The following is an 18,810-nucleotide window of genomic DNA, read 5'->3' on the forward strand; positions in this document are numbered from 1 at the left end:
TTTGTTGAGATTTTAGTGAATGCTGTTGTATCACTTCATAGCCATGAATTAAACAGGGTTTTGACATCACAACATCCTTTTAAAAAAAACCCTCATCTTACATAGCGTAATCAGAAGAGCACAGATGCAGCTTTCTTTTTCTGAGACCCGCTTGCATCAAAGAAACATGTTACTGTGTTGGTAAACAGTAGAGGGATAGGATAATTTGCCTATGAACTGTGAGCAAAACTGAGCCACAATGGAAATGTGATACAGAGATTTAGCTGAAAGGCTGCAGGTGATGTAATTGGATGTGGACCTGTAGGCTTACAGACACTGTGAATGCCATTGGGTACAGGAGGGGACTGGAGAAAAACATTTATTGATTTTTTTGGACAGGTTTCCCATTTTATTCCTTATCTCCAGCCTTATCTTGAGCATGGCTCAACACTGCACAACAGGTCAAATGTTGCTTTCACTTGCACTCTGGGCCATCCCAGAGCAGGACCCTTGGCAAGCCCCTGAGCTCACTCAGGCTGCCTTGTGTGTAGATCCTACATGCTGTCCTGGGAGGAGGCACTGCAGAGTACCACAGTCCCTTTTCAAAATGCAACTTCAGTCAGCAAAACTAGCTGTGCAGTCACTTTTGAAAATGGGCATTTCTGGCATTTCTGAAATTTTACTCAAGATCACAGAACGATTAGGTAATACCACCCAGCTCTTCCCCCAGAGCATTGCTCAACATGGTCTTGGCAGTTGTCTTTCTTTTGTCAAGAGCCCTCCAGCCCCACAGAGAAGCAGCATGGTTAATAATGCTCTACCTCTCAGCCCTCAAGACACTGAGACAAATGGATCCATTTAGGTTTGCTTCATGGTTCTCTCACTGCTGAGAGAAATGAGATTGCCTGCAATATGTATTTTGTATATATATTAAATAGCTTTTGCACTTCTGTGCTCAGTTTTGCAGACTGCCACTATTAACTTGTGGAAGAAGGGTATCTTTCTACTGGAATGATGATTACCCAAGATTTATTGAGTGTTGTCAGTGTCAATGCCATTTAACCATATCCTTGGCATAAAACGTGTATCATGTGAGGCTGTGCACTTTGGATGTAGTCACAGAAGTAGTGCAGAGGGTGACAGAAACATTTGGGGAAGATATTTCTGAAGAAGTGAGGTGAGACATCCAGTTTCAAAAACAGAGCTTATGAGCAGCTCTGGTGGTGTGTATGGATGAAAACTTTTATCTTTTGCCTGAAGAAAAAATGTGAAGCTAAGAATTATTGATCTTCCTTCCTATTCTGCCCTCCCATAATCAAAAAAGAATAATCACACAGTGAAAAATAATTTCTTTTCCCCTTCCCATTTCTTGTAACTGCCTTTCTTCCTTTTGCACTGTTCTTTTTCCTTTAAGACTTTGTCTTGCAAAGATGGCCCTCATTTTTTAACCTGTTACATGCTGTTCCCTTTCTAAACTTTCTGAAACAGCTACTTGGGGATGCATTCCTCTTGGACTTGAGGATACCCCCACTTAGGGAAGTAGAAGATGTTCCACTGTCTCAAAGTTCTTGTGCCTATGGGATTTTTGGTATGAGAAATCAGTATCAGATTTTAATTCAATAAGAAAACTATTACAGAGTTTATAACCCTCTGCAGAAGTTTGTGCATCATTTCCAGCAGACTAGTTGTGGTCTCTGTGGGATAAAATTCACTCCAGTCTATGCTAATTTAAGAATATATTCTTTGAATTTCTGTAAACCTCAGCTTTATTTGGTGGTACTTCAGTTTTTCTTAGAAATGCACAAAGAATTCCAAGCAGAGAATACATAATTTTGTTTGGCTTCTGCTTGGCATATCAGTCTTTAATGCTCTTTCTCTCTGGTACGTTCACACAATCAGTCATCTCTCCGTTAATGCATAGAGGCATGGAAACAGATTTTAGCTAATTGCCATGTGCTAGCAATCAACTTTTATTGGCTTGGGATTGGTCTTCAATTGGAGAATGATATTTGGGAGGCTAGGAAGAAAGGATAGTTGTCTGTCAGAGTGCCTTAAAAAGATAGTTTTGCCTGTTTTCAGATGTGGGAGAAAGGCCCTGCACATGGTCATGCTTGCATGTATAATGCAATAATAAAACACTCTAAACCTGCCTTTTCTGGGACCCCTCAGAGCCTCTGACATGAAGGACATGACAGAGTTGGTAGTGGAGATGTCATAGTGGGCTCAAGTTTAATGATAGGAACTTCAGCTCACAGAGCTGTGGAGAGAGGTTGTAATAGGTTAGGCAAAGCATCCGAAGGCAAGAGTGACCCCAGCACTGTGCCAAGAAAAAGGCTTCTGAAGAAAGGGAAACAGTCAGGAAGTTACCTGTTTTATACCATTGTGTTGTTTATGTTCTTTCACTGTGTTTACATGAACTGAAACAAATTTCAGTCTGTAATAAGCTGATTGGATTTTGCCTTTCTTAGCTTTGATTATCTCTTCTTGGAAAGGGTCTGCTGGTTTCAGGGGATAACAATGGAACCTCAAAGGACTGAATAACGTTAAGCCATAATATGTAGCAGAATAGAAGTTACTCTTTGAATTGAACTAATTTCACTGTCTCTTCTTTGCTACAGGTGGTGGATGTGGACTTTAAAACAGCGTGTCTCAACATCTCATCCTCAACTATCTATTTTAAATCTGATTGCACTACAAAGGAAAAGCTGCTAATGAGATAAATGTTGAGACTTTACAAGAACTGACTTAAAGTACCGAAAGCCATTATTACTATTATTATCAATCAAGAAGAGCTTGAAGCTGAGTCTGTATCTGGTATTATTTTCACAGTAACAGTCATGGCAAGTAAACGAAAATCAACAACACCGTGCATGGTCTTAGCCAATGAGCAGGACCCAGATCTGGAAATGGTATCAGACCTGGAGGAAGGACAACCTGTGCTCACGCCAGCAGAAAACCCCACAGCAGAGAGTGTAACAAGTGATGAGGATGTTCATGAGTATGTGGATGCAGACAATCAGAAAAATACAAATAAAGTAGAAGGTGGTTATGAGTGTAAATACTGTACTTTTCAGACTCCAGATCTCAATATGTTTACTTTTCATGTGGATTCAGAACATCCCAACGTAGTATTAAATTCATCCTATGTTTGTTTAGAATGTAATTTCCTTACCAAAAGATATGATGCCCTCTCAGAACATAATGTGAAGCACCACCCTGGAGAGGAGAATTTTAAATTGACCATGGTAAAACGTAATAATCAGACAATCTTTGAACAAACAGTAAATGATCTCACTTTTGATGGAAGTTTTGTTAGAGAAGAAAATGCTGGACAGGCCGACTCTTCTGAGGTCCCGTCATCAGGGATCTCAATTAGCAAAACTCCTATCATGAAAATGATGAAAAACAAAACCGAGGCTAAACGTATCGCTGTTTTCCACAATGTAGTTGATGACATTCCTGGTGAAGAAAAGGGAACTGAAAATGAGCCAAACTCTGAAGAAGTAGTAGAAACCCCCCCACCAGCAGTTTCTGAGTCAAAACCAAGCCATTCAGTTGTTTGCAGTGCAGCAGATGTGGCTGGTGCAGTGGTGACCCCGGCACCAGTGCTTCAGCCTGGGGTGGCACAGGTTATAACAGCTGTTACAGCTCCACAGAACTCAAACCTGATTCCAAAAGTCCTAATACCTGTAAATAGCATTCCAGCCTATAATACTGCTTTGGATAACAATCCTCTTTTGCTTAACACCTACAACAAATTCCCATATCCAACCATGTCGGAAATCACTGTTCTTTCCACTCAAGCCAAGTACACAGAGGAACAGATTAAAATATGGTTTTCTGCCCAGCGTCTGAAGCACGGTGTGAGCTGGACGCCAGAGGAAGTGGAGGAAGCAAGGAGGAAACAATTTAATGGCACAGTGCATACTGTGCCACAGACAATTACCGTTATTCCAGCACACATTTCTGCCGCTAGCAATGGTTTACCTTCCATTTTACAGACATGCCAAATAGTTGGTCAGCCAGGACTTGTTCTCACTCAAGTTGCAGGTGCAAATACGTTACCGGTAACAGCCCCAATAGCTTTGACTGTAGCGGGAGTCCCAAACCAAACACAGCTACAGAAGAGTCAGATTCACAGTGCTCAGCCTATTGCAGAAACCAAACAAGTAGCTGCTGTTCCAGCCCCTCAGCCCATCAAAAATGAATCCACAGTGATGAATCCTGACTCCTTTGGCATCCGAGCAAAAAAAACTAAGGAACAACTGGCAGAATTGAAAGTCAGCTACCTTAAAAATCAGTTTCCTCAAGACTCAGAGATTGTTAGACTTATGAAAATAACAGGCTTGACTAAAGGAGAGATCAAAAAGTGGTTCAGTGATACACGCTACAATCAGAGAAACTCAAAGAATAATCATGGGATTCACCTCAACAGTGATTCATGTGCCACCATTATTATTGATTCAAGTGATGAAATGAATGAGTCCCCAACAGGAGTCACTCCACAGAGCAAGTCATCATGGAGTGCTTTTCCTGATTTCACCCCACAGAAATTCAAAGAGAAGACTGCTGAACAACTGCAAGTCCTTCAGGCAAGTTTTCTGAATAACCCTGTCCTCACTGATGAAGAGATGAATAGGTTAAGAGCCCAAACCAAACTGACTAGGAGAGAGATTGATGCCTGGTTTACAGAAAAGAGGAAATCAAATGTCTTGAAGGAAGAGGGAGCTGACTTGAATGAAAGCAATGCTGGCAGCTCAAAAGAAGAGGCTGGAGAAACATCTGTGGGAGATGGAGCAGCAGGAACAAAATCAGGGTGTTCTACTTCAAGCAAAGTAGGCAAAAAATCACCAGAGCAGTTGCACATGCTCAAAAGTTCCTTTGTCCGTACTCAGTGGCCATCTCCACAGGAATACAACAAGCTGGCAGAAGAAACTGGGCTTCCAAGATCAGAAATTGTGAGTTGGTTTGGAGATACTCGCTATGCCTGGAAAAATGGTGGATTGAAATGGTATTACTATTACCAGAGCGCCAGTGCAAACAGTCTGAACGGCCAAGGTTTTGCCAGGAGGAGAGGGAGAGGAAGACCAAAAGGGAGGGGAAGAGGGAGGCCTCGGGGGAGGCCTCGGGGAAGCAAGAGGTTAAATTGCTGGGACAGAGGTGTGTCTGTCATAAAATTTAAAACTGGAACAGCAATCCTGAAGGACTACTATATGAAGCACAAATTCCTTAATGAGCAAGACCTCGATGAACTGGTAGCCAAATCTCACATGGGATATGAGCAGGTCAGAGAGTGGTTTGCAGAGAGGCAAAGAAGATTAGATCTTGGAATAGAGCTGTTTGATGAGAACGAGGAGGAAGACGAAATGCTGGACGATCAGGAAGACGAGGAAGAAACGGACGATAGTGATACTTGGGAACCCCCCAGACATGTTAAACGTAAACTTTCAAAAACAGACTGATGTACAATTTGGGATTTGGGGGCCAAAAACCTATGAATTAGGTTTGATGTTACAGTGAAGAGCCAAATGATTTTTCATGGCCTTCAGTTTAGCAAGCAGCTGCTTAGCATCTTTCTTCCACCTGCAAGAACATGGGCAAGATGCTACCTGTGGAGGCAACAACTGCTTGCTTCGTTGCTACAAGAGATGAACATCCTCAGGCCCAGCCTAGGACAGGGGGTTATAAATCAGATCAAGTTCAGCTCCTTTTCCACGTCACTGATGGGAAGGTTCATGTTCATCATACATGTGACTGCTTCTCAGTATTTAATTGCCTTATGTTGTTTGATTCCAAAAAAACACAGACACCTTTTTTTGTTGATGTAGGAGAACATTTTGCCTGCTCATGAAGGAGGAAAATACAAAAACCTTAGATGTCTTTTTGGAAACATCACTTCATCTTAAAGGTTTCAAGGCCTGGGTTTATTTCTTAAGGAAAGAGTTTGAAACAAAAAGAGAAGGGGAAAAGTGTGACAAAAGGAATCAATGAACCTAGGGGTGAGGATTGATTGCTTTAAGAAAATAAGGTGACATCAGCACCTTTTGCTTATCTTCAGAGTGTTTGGGGTTTACAGAACTTGGACTGAAATGTTCCTTATTGATAATTATGAGCTAACTGAATGAGTCTGATGCTAGAAGATGCTTTTTGTTACAGTTAATCAGTGTATCCTACATCAGTTTAATTTAAATGCCTGACAGACTTGATGCAGTTGATAGTAACACTCATTTTTAGCTTGTGCATTCTTTCCTTCATTGGAAATGGTAAGAGAAGTATGTATATTTCTAGCTAAAAAGAATAATTTCTTGAAATCTTACACTGAATTTTAAGGTAAACATGAGCTGGAAACTGCCTAGAAGTCATTCACAGTTGCTTAGGGGTTTGTAAGAGTACACAGATACAGAGATGAAAGGCATCTTTTGGTGTTAGTAAGAAAGGTTTTCAAGTAAGTTGTGGCAATGACATGGTGTTTAATTCTCAAACAAAATGAAGTTATATGGCTGTTAGATGCTTAGGAATTATAAACACACTAGTGTTGTTCTTCAGTGATAGCCGAGTTGAGTGATTTGTGTGCGGGTTTAACTGTAATTTATCATAATTGTTGAACTCTCCACTGTGCTCATTGCTCTTAGCACTGCTCGGGTGATCGCACTTATTTTTAGAGGTGGTTTGAGCTACCTGAACTGGACTCCAGTAGTAGTCTAATCTGATACAAAACATCTACATCTTGAGTAAGTGTATTTAAAATAGAAAAAAACCCCCACATTTGGTCTCAAGACAGTTGCATCATAGTACATTTGAATTATCAACTTAAAAGCAGTGGGCCAAATTCACACAAGTTAGTTTAGGCAGATGTTTGGCATCCTAGAGAACCGGGTACTCTGAGGAAGAGTAGCTTGTGTTCTTGCTACTGCAAGCTTGCAGTTTTAGGGATAAGTTACTTTATATTTAGATGTCAAAAGATGATGATGAATTGGTGCTGCTGCCACCGGCATTGTCTGCTTTTTACATTGGCACTAGTGGAAAGGATACTAGCAGTCTCCTTTTGCACATCTGTCAGCATCTTCTCTGTAGGCTTCTGCATCTGGTGACTGAGAACAGATTAGTGTAGAGAAAATGTGTCCTAATGTTTCCCCATCTCCAATAACCTATTCTAGAATTATTCTTTCTCCCATACTGTGAAAAGACCAAGAAAGCCCTTTCAGTCATGATTTTCTGAAGCAGAGGAGTCCGTGTTACATCTGGTTTTCATACTTGATTGTGGGTGAAGCCCAAGTCAAAGCAAGAAAGGGAATGATGTCTGACAAAAAATATTGTTAACCTCCCAGGCTCACCTTCCTCTCTGAACACTTGTAGCTGCCCTTCTTACAGATTAAACAAGCTCTCTGAGCTGCAGGAGGATGTTCTGTATGAAGGTCATTTGCTGGGGTGAGCTCTTCTGACTGCTTCAGATTACTGGAGAGAAAAAGGCAATAGCTTATGGTGTGTGTCATGAATGTGATGATGAAAACCATTCCCTGGCTTCCAAGACTAGAGTTGGTGAGGCACAGAGCAGTCAGTGGTGCTAAAGAGGACTAGCCAAGAATCCCCTCCATTGGGGTGGGGGAGGAGCAAACCTATGTTGTCATCCTGTTTCATGGAGTGTTTATGACTCTGGATGGGAGGTGGTGCAAGAGAGATCAGGATCTGGCCTTTTCAGCATTGACTGCTGCATCTGGTTGGGAGGGATTCTTGTTTGGTGGGTAATGGTATGGATGAGGCTGTTGCAGATGCCAGCAGATATAAGACACTGGCTTCAAGTTCTGCTGGGAATACAGGGTCAGGAATCTGTGCTTGCTTAGTAGGAAAGGAAAAAGCTGGAATGAAAATAGATGCTATTTTTAAGTTTCCAAAAACATTAAAACAAATCCTTGGGAATATGCCTCTAGCAAGCAAAATCTGCAGTTGCCTTAATCCTTAAGGTTGACCCAGAATTAATTTTCTTTCAAAAAAACTCCACCAAACCCCCAAACAACAACAAAGCGATGCGTCCAAATAAATATCTCCATTTTTGTTAGCAGAGACTGCATTTAGGTTACCTGGGAATCTTACCTTCTTTAAAAATGGGACAAAATAGAGATCCAAGTTAATTACATGATTAAACTGGGATATTTTCTACTTTGACACTGTTCTGTGAAATAATTGTCCGCTACAATGGTAGGCCTTAGCACATCTGGTCTCAAAAACACAGGAAGAGGAAATACATTGTTTATCAGACTAAATATAGTTGGATTGGAGGTCTTCTTTCAGTAAAGAGATCAGAGGCGGTGGCTGATGTACACCGGGCCAAATTTTCAGTTGTTGTAAATATTAGAGTTCCATGTATTCCACTGGTTATAGTAGTATTTACAGCCCAGTGACAAAACCGTCTCTTTGCAGAATATAAAATTTAAATTAAACCATGTGCTGTGGATCAGCTAATGAGAGATGCAGAGTCCCCATGTTTCCTTTGTGCTGCCTGCAAATTTTAAGTCTTTCATTTGTGCTAAGGATGAGGAGAATCTGGGTGGGTTCAGCCTGAAGAGAGAAGTCGTGTGCATTCATTATTGCTGACAGTCTGACTGTTATTTGTTTGAACCGGCAGAGTCCATTAATTACCAGTTTATTTCGTGTTTACAGCATGTGTGTATTTGCACTGCATGCTGGGAGAGGGGGAAACTCCTTCTAGAGGCCTCCCAGGTCAGGCCTGACACGAGAAGCATTGGAAAGAGCGGTCAGCATGCTGGTCAGTTGTATCTTGATTTGTGGTAGGAACTCGAGGCTACTGGTAGCAGTGGTTTAGCCCAGATTCATCTCAGACAACCTCAGGCTGCTGTGCTCCTTACCTGGGGGCCCAGGGCACACTATACAGTCACTTGAGATAAACAGAAATTGCCTGGTGGGTGGAAAGGATATGGCACCTTCTCATTCTGTTAGTTACGTGCAGGAAACTTCCTGAACTTAGCACATCAGCAAGTGACTTAATTTATTATGAATCTGAGCACTGCTGTGCTCATAAGCAGTGCACCCCTGCAAGCCCAGCTCCCTCTTGTAGCTTATGCACACCTATAAGGTGTTTTGGAAGCCACTTGGACTGAACTATATTGACAGTGGGAAGCGAGGGGGCAAGAAAATACATCTGTCCAGGGATGACTGCCCATGTGGCTTTTTGTTGATTTTCCTGACTGGTAAAGGACTGTGTCTAGATGAACTGTGGTATGTTTTCTGTATTTCTGTGGAGTTTCACCTCTTAGGTTTGAGCTCATTATGAGCCAGGCTTCAGTGATTGTCATTGACAGTGAGATGAAGAAACTCTGATATTGCTTAGATCTTACGTCTGAGTGGCTGGTTTCTCAGTATTTGTTGGGACCACTCTTTTCAGAATTCAGTTGTGAGCATGAGTTCCTGTAGAGCTAAGCTAGTGCTTTCCTCTTCATGTGCTGTTTCTGCCAGGAGTACTGCTCTGATGATGCTACTTGTGCTGTCTCTGGAATTCAGCTAAAGAGAGAATACAGATAATCCTGAGCCAGAATGGAGAGGGAAAAGAGCTAAAAGAAAGCAAGCAGTGTCACAACTGGGTGAGACATCCCAGTATTGTCCTCCTTCCTGGCATGTTTTGTGCTTGCTTCTGAGTGCAGTGAAAGAGCACGGTTCCATCTTAAACAGTACTGTTTTCCTGGTGTCAGCCTCTCAATGACCCCAGAATTAGTGTTGTAAAAATAAAGTGAGACCTATTCCTCCCTGAAGGTTTGAATGATCTAACAGTGCTGGCTTGTAAGAAGTGTTCTGACAGAAAGAGTAAATTATTTCAATCACTAATTTTTAGCACATAGAATTATCTGCTTTGCTTGAAAGCAAAGGAGAGGAAAAGGTATCTATTACCTAATGATTAGAATTTAGTGTATTATCTCTAATACACTATAGTAAATGAGACCATTCCCTTTTTTAACCTTTTCCAGTATGATTTTGAAAGTGTTTTTTTCGTTACATTATATGTAATATGGTGTCTGAGTATAACTTTGATTATTGGGAAGGAAACTCATGCAATGTCCACACATTACATGAAATAATTTCCTGATGCATGATTTGCTGACTTTGGACAAAAGCTGATTTTTTTTTTGTTCACCAACGAAGTCTGGAGGCAGGAAAATGTACTCCCTTCTCCTCCACAGAGCCGAGAAAGCATTTCTGGATCCCATACAAAGTGATTCACGGCCTTACGCAGTCCCCGTAGGCCAGAAAGCCCAAAGATGCAGACACTCTCCTCCTCTGTTTTCCTCTGAAATGAGAGCACAGCAGTAACTCTGACAACTAGTCAGTCTCTGGCTGCTGCGTAACGAGGCTGTAGTTTAAGGTGGGGAGCATTTTCCCTTTTGCACTTAACGGAGTACTGTGTATTCAGGCTGGATATCAGTATTTGCTTCTGTAAATATGATAGTACCAATTTGCGTCCTCCACCTGAGTCCCATATCTGTCTATATTCATATCTCCCAAGGAGAGAAGATAATCTTTAAGCTTCTGTAGTGTTAAATATCCCTGCCCTAACCTAAAGGCACAAAAATAGAGTGCAATGAACTACAGCTACTTTCTTTGATTTAATTTATTTTTTTCTTTGAAAATATTTTTGCTTGCATTCAGTAGTAATGGAAAGATAGTATCAATGACCGGAGAGCAGTAAAACTGTTGGGAGTTGTTTATAATGCCTGGAATGACTGTGTAAGTTAGAGATGGAAAGAGCTAGTAGAGGGCTCAGTTCCCTACACTGAACAGTGCTGGGTTACACCTGTATTCTCCATTAAGCTTGTGATATCCTAGGATAAGTAGATTTACCCAGCAGCATGACACAAACTTACAGGTGAAGTTACCTGAGGTTTGGTGATGTATTCCATAGGAAAATATTTTGAAACGGAACTTGCCACAGAAAGTGAAAAATCCCCTCAATAGCTACTTACACACAATAGATCAAATTTCTGCATTGTTCCCCACTTCTAAAAAGGGAGATTTTGAAGCACAGGTGGGTTATAGCCAGTATTTGTAAGTTTAATGGTTGGAGCTCTTGGGGGAGTTTTCTCTTTCTGTGGTGAAGAACATCTGCACTTTTTCAGTGGACAGTCATTGCAAAACTGACTCATACAACATTGTAAAACATAGAGTGATAACTGAGGATCCCATAGCACTTTTCTTGAATTAAGGTGGGATTCTGATTGGATGTTGATGTTTGCATTGGGGCAAGTACAGCCAAGGAATGCAAACCTGCTCATCCTGGTGCCTGGCATCGGTCGATGATCTGCTCCCCGGCTCCCCTGACTTACGTGTGGCTTGCAGGCAGCTGCTGACACTACAGACACCTGTCATGAGGCGAGATGGATCTTCTTTCTGGATTGCAGCACTGAGCTTTGTGTTGTGGTTAGCAATGGTACTTACCTCTGCTTCCAACCTGATGCTTGTTGGGAAGTGAGGCCTTTTTTTTTCCTTTTTTTTTTTCTTTTTATTCTAGAGCAGGTAGGCACTACAGTGATGGGTAATGTAACTGATCCTTGGTTATAATACTGTGGCATAAAAATGCTTTGGGTTTTCTCAAGTATTTTTAGAGATGAGGTTACCATGTGAACATTGGACTGTGCATAACTTAGAATGTGTTAGGACACATAATATTTGTGTCCCAGTTGATGAAAGTATTTCCTTATGCTTATTCAATACTAGATACCTATCAGGAAACTCTCCCTAAAGAGTCTGCTAGAACAACAGAAGATTCAAGTCTTCATCTATGCTACAAAACAATGAACCACAACAGCTCTACTGTGATTTTGGAATGTTGCCCCCACCCTCCAAGTTTCAGCTTACAAAAGTATTTCCAACCCTGCATAGTTGGCTATCTGCATGTGTGCTTACAGTCTGTACAGAAATGCACTAAAATGAGTTGCCCTACCTGGGAAGGCTTTATATTGTATAGAAAATGTGGCACTAGGTACTGCTCTTCATGTGCACAGGAGAGTTAACAGGTGTCAGTCTCGTTTACAGAAATGATGGCGCTTTGCAATTTTCTATAATATATTGCAATATATTTAAATGTCCTGTTTGACATGTGAAATGAAATTAAGTTAATGCATTGTTATGTATTTGAAGTATGAAGAAGATGATTCACTAACGACCAGCAAGGTTTTTAGAAAGGTGTCCAGTATGTAGCTGTCTGTGTGATCTGTCTGGTGTATGTGATGTTAAAGGAAGCAACAATACTGTCACTGTTTAGAATGAAGAGTTTCTTTTGAGTGATGCAATAGCTTACAATGTCTTTCCTTTGTAGCTGCCCAATGTGGTGAAGGGGAAACAATTCTTGAAAAATTTCAAGATAACTGGTTAACTGTGAATGGGCCTAATCTTTCGCGAAACCAAGAAAATTTTTGGACACACACAGGACTTGAATACTCAAAAGGATTGGAACTTAGTGTTGTGCCAAAGTTAAACTACTGCAATTGGCAGTTCTGCACTGTAAATAGAAGACTGATTAAAAGACAGCTTGTAAAAAAAAATAATTCAAATTTTAATACAGTACGTTTTTATTCTGATACATGATGGAAACATTCTGTTTTAGACCTTTTTTGAAGAGGCTTCAGTGACCACTAGATTTTGTCCTCTTATATTTTGTTTGGCCTAATACTATATGTTCTAGTAAGATGGGCTTTATTGCCTGTGTTCTTTGATATGTGATTAAGCTTATAGCTTTGAGTGACCAAACATTTTACAGAGTAAAAGTTCTTAGAAACAGTATAATGTAACTGATATTTCTGTGTCTTATTTATCAGGCTCTGCACAAACTTGGAAGGTTGTGCTGGACTTGTACAACTTATATATGGGAACGCAGCATACTTCTGGATATCAAAAACCTAAGCCTTTGTGGCCGAATGGATCTTGTCTTTGGATTTATTTTTGTTATTTTTTTGAGGCAAAGAAACGAATGGATGCTGCTGTAAAATATTTGTAATATTGCCATTATTGCTTTCTGTAGCAATTATTGCTTTTGCTTCAACAGATAAAGAAAATAAATCAGAGATAGAAAAATCCTAAAAGACGCTGGTAGAAAGGATCATGTGAGAACTTCTGAAAATAAACTTTGTACCAAAAATTTGAAAACAGAAATAATGAAATAAATTTCTCCTTACTGAATGTGTGTGGTTTTAAGAGGTGGTGTGAGAACCAGGAATCATGATTGTCTGTATGAACATGTCACAGACCAAATCTTCTCGAATATCTTTTTTCTTGTTATACAAAAACTGAATTTCACCAATTCCTCAGATGCATTGAATTTAGAGAACTGGCTTGGCTGAACAGCCAGTGTGAGGTCAGCTTCATGTGTGAGTCAGTACAGCTGCTCGTTGCTGAAGTGTTCTGCCATGTCAGCAGCCCAGGGACGGACGTTCATGGGATTTTTCTCATTAAGGCAGATTGTCTTTATTATGGCATTTTAAATATTTGGGGTGGGAAGAGTAGGGGTGAGTAGGAACCCCCTCCTCACTGAAGTCCCTGTCAGTTGTACATGGTGCTTTGTGGCTACTCTGATATGTGCCTTGTCCTCAGAGAAGGAGGGTCTGAGGTAAGAGCTGCTGTTGAGCTCTGCATTTCTGCCATGGCCGTCGCTCACAGCTCCCTGCCAGAGGCAGTGCTGTGTTCTGCAGTGGGTGACTCATCACACCCATCTCCTTCAAGTGTTGTGCTGCAGCTGGAGGGGCTCGAGACCTAGTTTTTCCAGCAGGATCTGGCATTGTGCCTACAGACCTATCCCCACCAAAGATGTTTAAAGCCATAGAGTGGTTCCTGTGCTGTAGCTCATGTTAGTGTGAAACATTACATCCTGAGGTCAAACAGTGACCTACACACACTGCTTTGAGCAGAAGTAGTCAGTACAGCTTTGTGCTTGGCCACATAGTTTTTACTCAGTTTGGTAAAAACAAAAGAAAGCTTATTCAAGAATCCATCAACTAATGAGGGAGTTATGAGAAGCTCCAGGTTATGTATGCAGTCACCTTTTTGTAAAAGTTACCTTTTCATTTATAGTGTTACCAGCCATTCCAGAATATTGCAGTTCAGTAGATACTTTCACAAGAGACCAGCTGGCCCTGTGGGTTGTTTCCCCTCTCTCAGCCTCCTCTTCCCAGCCTCTTTCATCTTGCATTTGTTTTCATAACAATACTGTCAACTACTATTTTTACGAATTTAAAATACCGAGCTGCTTTGTTCACTGCTTTATTTTCCTTTGAATGCCAAAAAGTCTCCTCTATAAATTGTTCCCTGTGGGCTTGGCGTTGCTTTGAAATATTGCTGGTGGTGGTCTTCAGTCTCACATGGTGGTTTCTAACATTTTGGTGGTTAAATGACTTGTTGCACTTAAAATACTGTAAAATGAAACATTTCAATATATGTTTCTACTGCTATAATGCTAAACTATAATCATTATGACTAATTCCTCTCCCATGTGTGTTTCTTCACAGGCTCAGTGCTGAGCTGATCTTCATTATCTTAAAATATTTGGTAGAAGAAAGAAAATACGGAACAAGGGAATGAAAGTGTATGTCACACCTAGTTGATTTGTGCCTTTGGGTGAAAATAAAGGTCAGTGTTGGCAGTAATTCTGCTCTTAGTGATTTTCAGTTTTCCTAAATGAAAGCCAAAGAGTGGAAAAAACATAATTTCAGTGAAGCCTGTCTTAAGGGCCTAACATGGAAGAGGGCCCACAAATAGCCTGTAATAGTGATGTGTTTTGAACCGAAGGAGATGGTACAAATAGTATTGCAATTGTAACTGCTCTCAATTCTGAAGTTTGTTTCTAGCAGCTGGCCAGAGGCTCCAGATGAAATCCAGCTGCATGGATTTCTGTGCAGGCATCACACCCGGCGCCCCCAAAGTGCAGAAATGGAGGCCCATGGAAGCCCTGTGACGGAAGTGGCTCTTTACTTTTCTTAGTAAAGACCACAGTTAAAAACTGCATCATCGATGTATGTTTTATGGTTTTCTTTGCTCTTAATTCATTTCAAGTGCAATAACTGGGGGAAGGGAGCAGTTGTGGGCAAAGTCCATTCTGGATTTCTGCATTTTGTTTGCACGTGTTCGTTGAGCAGTGCTTTCTTTCCCTGTGCTGCACCTCACACTTTCTGCAGGCACTGATACTTGTATAAGGCAAATGTGAAGCTGTAGAAGCTAAATTTAATAGCAGTTTCTTTCCACTAGTCCTCTCCAGAGTGCAAAAGCTGCATGGGAAATGAGGCAGTGGAGAATGAACAGTATGGTAGTTTCCCTTGTGGAGGCAGTCTCCATATGGAAGAGGAGAGTGGAACAGAAAAAGCCCATGAATTGTGAGGGTCACTGAAGGCCAGTCCTGAAGCTCTGAGTCTATTTCTTCAGTATAGCATATTTTTTTCTAGTTCTTTTGAATAGTTTCTCTTTGTTGCTGCAACACAGCAATATTGTAGGAAGTCAGCTCAGTTTATTTGATGTTGTTACAATAGAAGTCTTAAATGGTGTCCTGGAGGATTTACCACCAGTGGTACTTAGTTCTGCCCAGTCTTGAAAACCACAGGAGTAAAGTTTTAACCTAGAGAGGTTAAAACCTAGAGAGGTAACAAATCCACTGTGGTCTCTGTGGCCTGGTTTCATCACAAGTAGCAATTAAGCAACCAGCATAATGGTGGCCAGGGCAAGTTAATGAGTTTTCAGAAAAACTGATAAAACTGAAAAAAGGGCACAGAAGAAGGCATACAAACTTCACCATGCCCAACAGAGAGTCATAGAATCACAGAATCATAGAATATGCTGACTTGGAAGGGACCCACACAGATCATTGAGTCCAACTCCTGGCCTTGCACAGGACATCCCCAAGAGTCACACCACGTGCCTGAGAGCATTGTCCAAATGCTTCTTGAACTCTGTCAGGCTTGGTGCTATTACCACTTCCGTGGGGAGCCTCTTCAGTTCCTAACAACCCTCTGGGTGAATCACCTTTTCTAATATCCAACCTAAACCTCTCCTGACATAAGTTCAAGCCATTCCTATGGGTCTTACCACTGGTCTTTTGGGTTTTTCTCCAGTTAGAGCAGTAGATTGGAGATACCACCCTTTGCCATGACTTTGGCATTCACCTTGTATCCACAGACCGTCAAGGTACAAGCTTAGTGCTTGTACAACATGGCTGAGTGAAGCAGTTCAGACAAGACACATGGTCATGTCAGTACTGGAAATGTGTAGGCTTGCACAGGAAGATCCCTGCTCTAGGATTCATTCTAGCATTTGATCACCACCTTCTTTCTGTCTTTCCAGAAAACTTTTTTCTACTTTTCATCAGCTTTCTGGTCAAACTCCAGGCATGCTCATTCTGTTCACTATTTATCTCACTAGACAGAAAATAGTTGCAAAGCCTGTTAATAGCTGAACACATCTGTGTGCCGAGCATCCTTTTGGCAATAACAACTTTATTGGGTTTTGTTAGGCCCGAGGGGGAAGGATTATGGCCTAGTTAATATGGCTTGCCAAGGATTTGAAAGGTTGTACTGCCTTAAGGTAGAGAAGGCAAATGAACCATCTTTTGGGGGATTCGTCTTCTCTTGTCTGTCCTAAGGATCTCTAAAAAGCTTTTGGCCTCTGTTAACAACAGTTTGTACTCTTTGGTTTCCATGATGCACAGCCCCTCACCTCCCCACTCAATTTTTGTTGTGTCTTACTAGAACTTACTACCATCATAGTAAGATATGCTAGAGTTCATGGGAGCTTTAACTGCAGTTTTGTTTGTAGTTTTTAGTAGTGATAACCTGTGTTTGCCCCCAGCCACGAAATGTTGTTATTTGTATTACTCTCCCAGTTAGTCATGGACAATAACCCCTTGTGTGTGACATCATGCAAAGAAGATGAAGCTGTAAAGAACTTGCCATCTAAATAAAAGGCATGACACAGTGAGACAAGGACACAGTGAGACAATGCCAGCAAATAAAGAGCTACTCCTCTTTTCATGAGTGTGTTTAGGGAAAAGCCTGTGTTGTGACTATTGAAAACTAATCTTCCTTCAAGGTAGGAATATTTCACAATGTCTGGAAGAATCCACTTAAGGATTCAGGAGCCACCCCATCCTTTGAGGAATGCTGCCTGATGGCCTTACTGCCCTCCTCACTACAGGCAGCGCTCTTGCTTTGAGAAGGGAACTAGTCTCTCTTTTGCTTTCTTCCAAAGGCAGCTCCTTTCTAGCATATTTTAATAAAGCTATAAACCATACGAGAGCTGCATTATTCCCTAGCCAGTGTGTGTGGGTAGTGCCTACCAAGACAGGCCCTAGTTGCTGAACGAGGTTTCTTTTTTCTACCATGTGTGCTTGATGGTCTCTGAAATGTGTGATGTGTGTTCTCCTGGGCACAAGAGTGGCTGGGCTGTGATAGCCATGGAGGCTATCACAGTACAAATAATATCAGTAATTAAAGAAGCACTGGAGGACAATTCTTCTGAATTAATGTTTCCTCACAGTAGACTGGGAAGCAGGGTGAAGAGGGGCTTTACGCAAACTCCGTCTTCCATGCTCCCTTATCTTTCCCTGGCCAGAAGACTTGGGCAATAGGACAGCGTGACAAATTCCTGCCTATCACTGGAGTTGTCTCCACCACCTGGGCTGTCTCTGGGCTCACCCTGACTGCAAGATGAAGCACGGTCGCCTGCCCCTGCTCACCGAGGCTGAAGCTGGGTCACAGCCCCTCGCTGCTGCCATCACGAGGCACGCTCGTGTGAACAGCCACAATAGCTTTGCTGATGCAGGAACTTGCTGGAGACCACAACTTAATGGAGCCCATTTGTTTTACTGGTCCAGCGTTCATGTGCCGAGGTGGTGGTTTAGCCCAGGGTTGGAGTAAGACCTTGGCTGTCTTTTTAGGAAGAGATTCATCTACAGCTTCTTTTTATTCCTGAAGCTGCCTACACAGAGCAGCTGCAGCAGCACAGACTGTTGTAGGGCTTGTGTATCTGAGCCCCCTCAAAGCCTCCTCTTCCAGGGATGATGTTTTCTCCTGCATGAAGCCAAGGCTAACAGCACCATGGCAAATCGTGCCATGCAAACTCAGGCAAACAGCTTTACTTAAGTACAGTGAGAATTTGTATTTGGCAGCTACACTGATGACTTGGGTCTTAGGGGAGAAATTGAGCAAATCTCCGGTGCTGACAAGGCAGAGGAATGTCCTAAAGTTGCATTTTTTTTTTATTTCTGTAACTAATACATGAGGAGCTTTTTAAATGTCTTGAGGGGAGGTGGGGGCAGGGGAGAGCCAGGCAAGGGAGAAAAGAAGAAGAGAGGCAATATTATGCCTGTGACTTATGACAGTCAGCTGCTAGGCCCCCTGTGTGGCACTCAGGAATCATGGCTCTCCTATCACTGACTTACCAGACAAAGGCATTCTCTGCATTGCAACACAGAGCCTTTGCAGACCATGTTTTATCCTCAGAAGAAATGATGGCTGAAACCCCCAGCCCTGGAGGACTCTGCAATCCAAGCTGGCAGCCAACCAGCTTCTGTGGGATTTGCCCCTGGGAGTGCCTTGCTCTTTGTGTTTTACTTTGAGCTGGGGCCACATTTCACTTTGATTACTCATGTTTCTTTTTAGTTTTTCTTTTTGATTTATTCTTGTTTGTCTTTCTGGATTTTTGTGCCTCCTTCATTATATTGGTGTGTTGCAGCGTGACCTGCAGTCCTGGGGTAGTGCGAAAGGAATGTGTGTATCCAGTGTATGTGAGACCTACAGGCGCTGTAACTGTTCAGGCACTTGTGCAAACCTCCACAGTCTGACTCCTGTG

At 41.8% G+C, this 18,810-nt stretch overlaps 1 protein-coding gene across 6 annotated transcripts; it reads left to right on the plus strand.

Moving 5' to 3' along the window:
- Positions 1–2,602: 2,602 nt before the first annotated feature.
- ZHX1 (zinc fingers and homeoboxes 1) lies at positions 2,603–13,134 on the plus strand. 6 transcript variants are annotated; one of them, XM_027645525.1, is made up of 2 exons: positions 2,603–5,978; positions 9,451–13,134. In XM_027645525.1, exon 1 carries the CDS (start codon positions 2,817–2,819, stop codon positions 5,439–5,441), a length of 2,625 nt encoding a protein of 874 aa, XP_027501326.1. In that variant the 5' UTR covers positions 2,603–2,816; the 3' UTR covers positions 5,442–5,978; positions 9,451–13,134. The 6 variants fall into 6 exon arrangements, with proteins under 6 accessions (XP_027501326.1, XP_027501331.1, XP_027501332.1 ...); XM_027645530.1 differs by having other exon boundaries at positions 2,603–4,937; XM_027645531.1 differs by having other exon boundaries at positions 2,603–4,937; positions 12,302–13,134.
- Positions 13,135–18,810: the final 5,676 nt, after the last annotated feature.

The sequence above is a fragment of the Corapipo altera genome, unplaced genomic scaffold (assembly GCF_003945725.1).
Source record: "Corapipo altera isolate COAL_440 unplaced genomic scaffold, ASM394572v1 51, whole genome shotgun sequence".
Classification (NCBI taxonomy): domain Eukaryota; kingdom Metazoa; phylum Chordata; class Aves; order Passeriformes; family Pipridae; genus Corapipo; species Corapipo altera.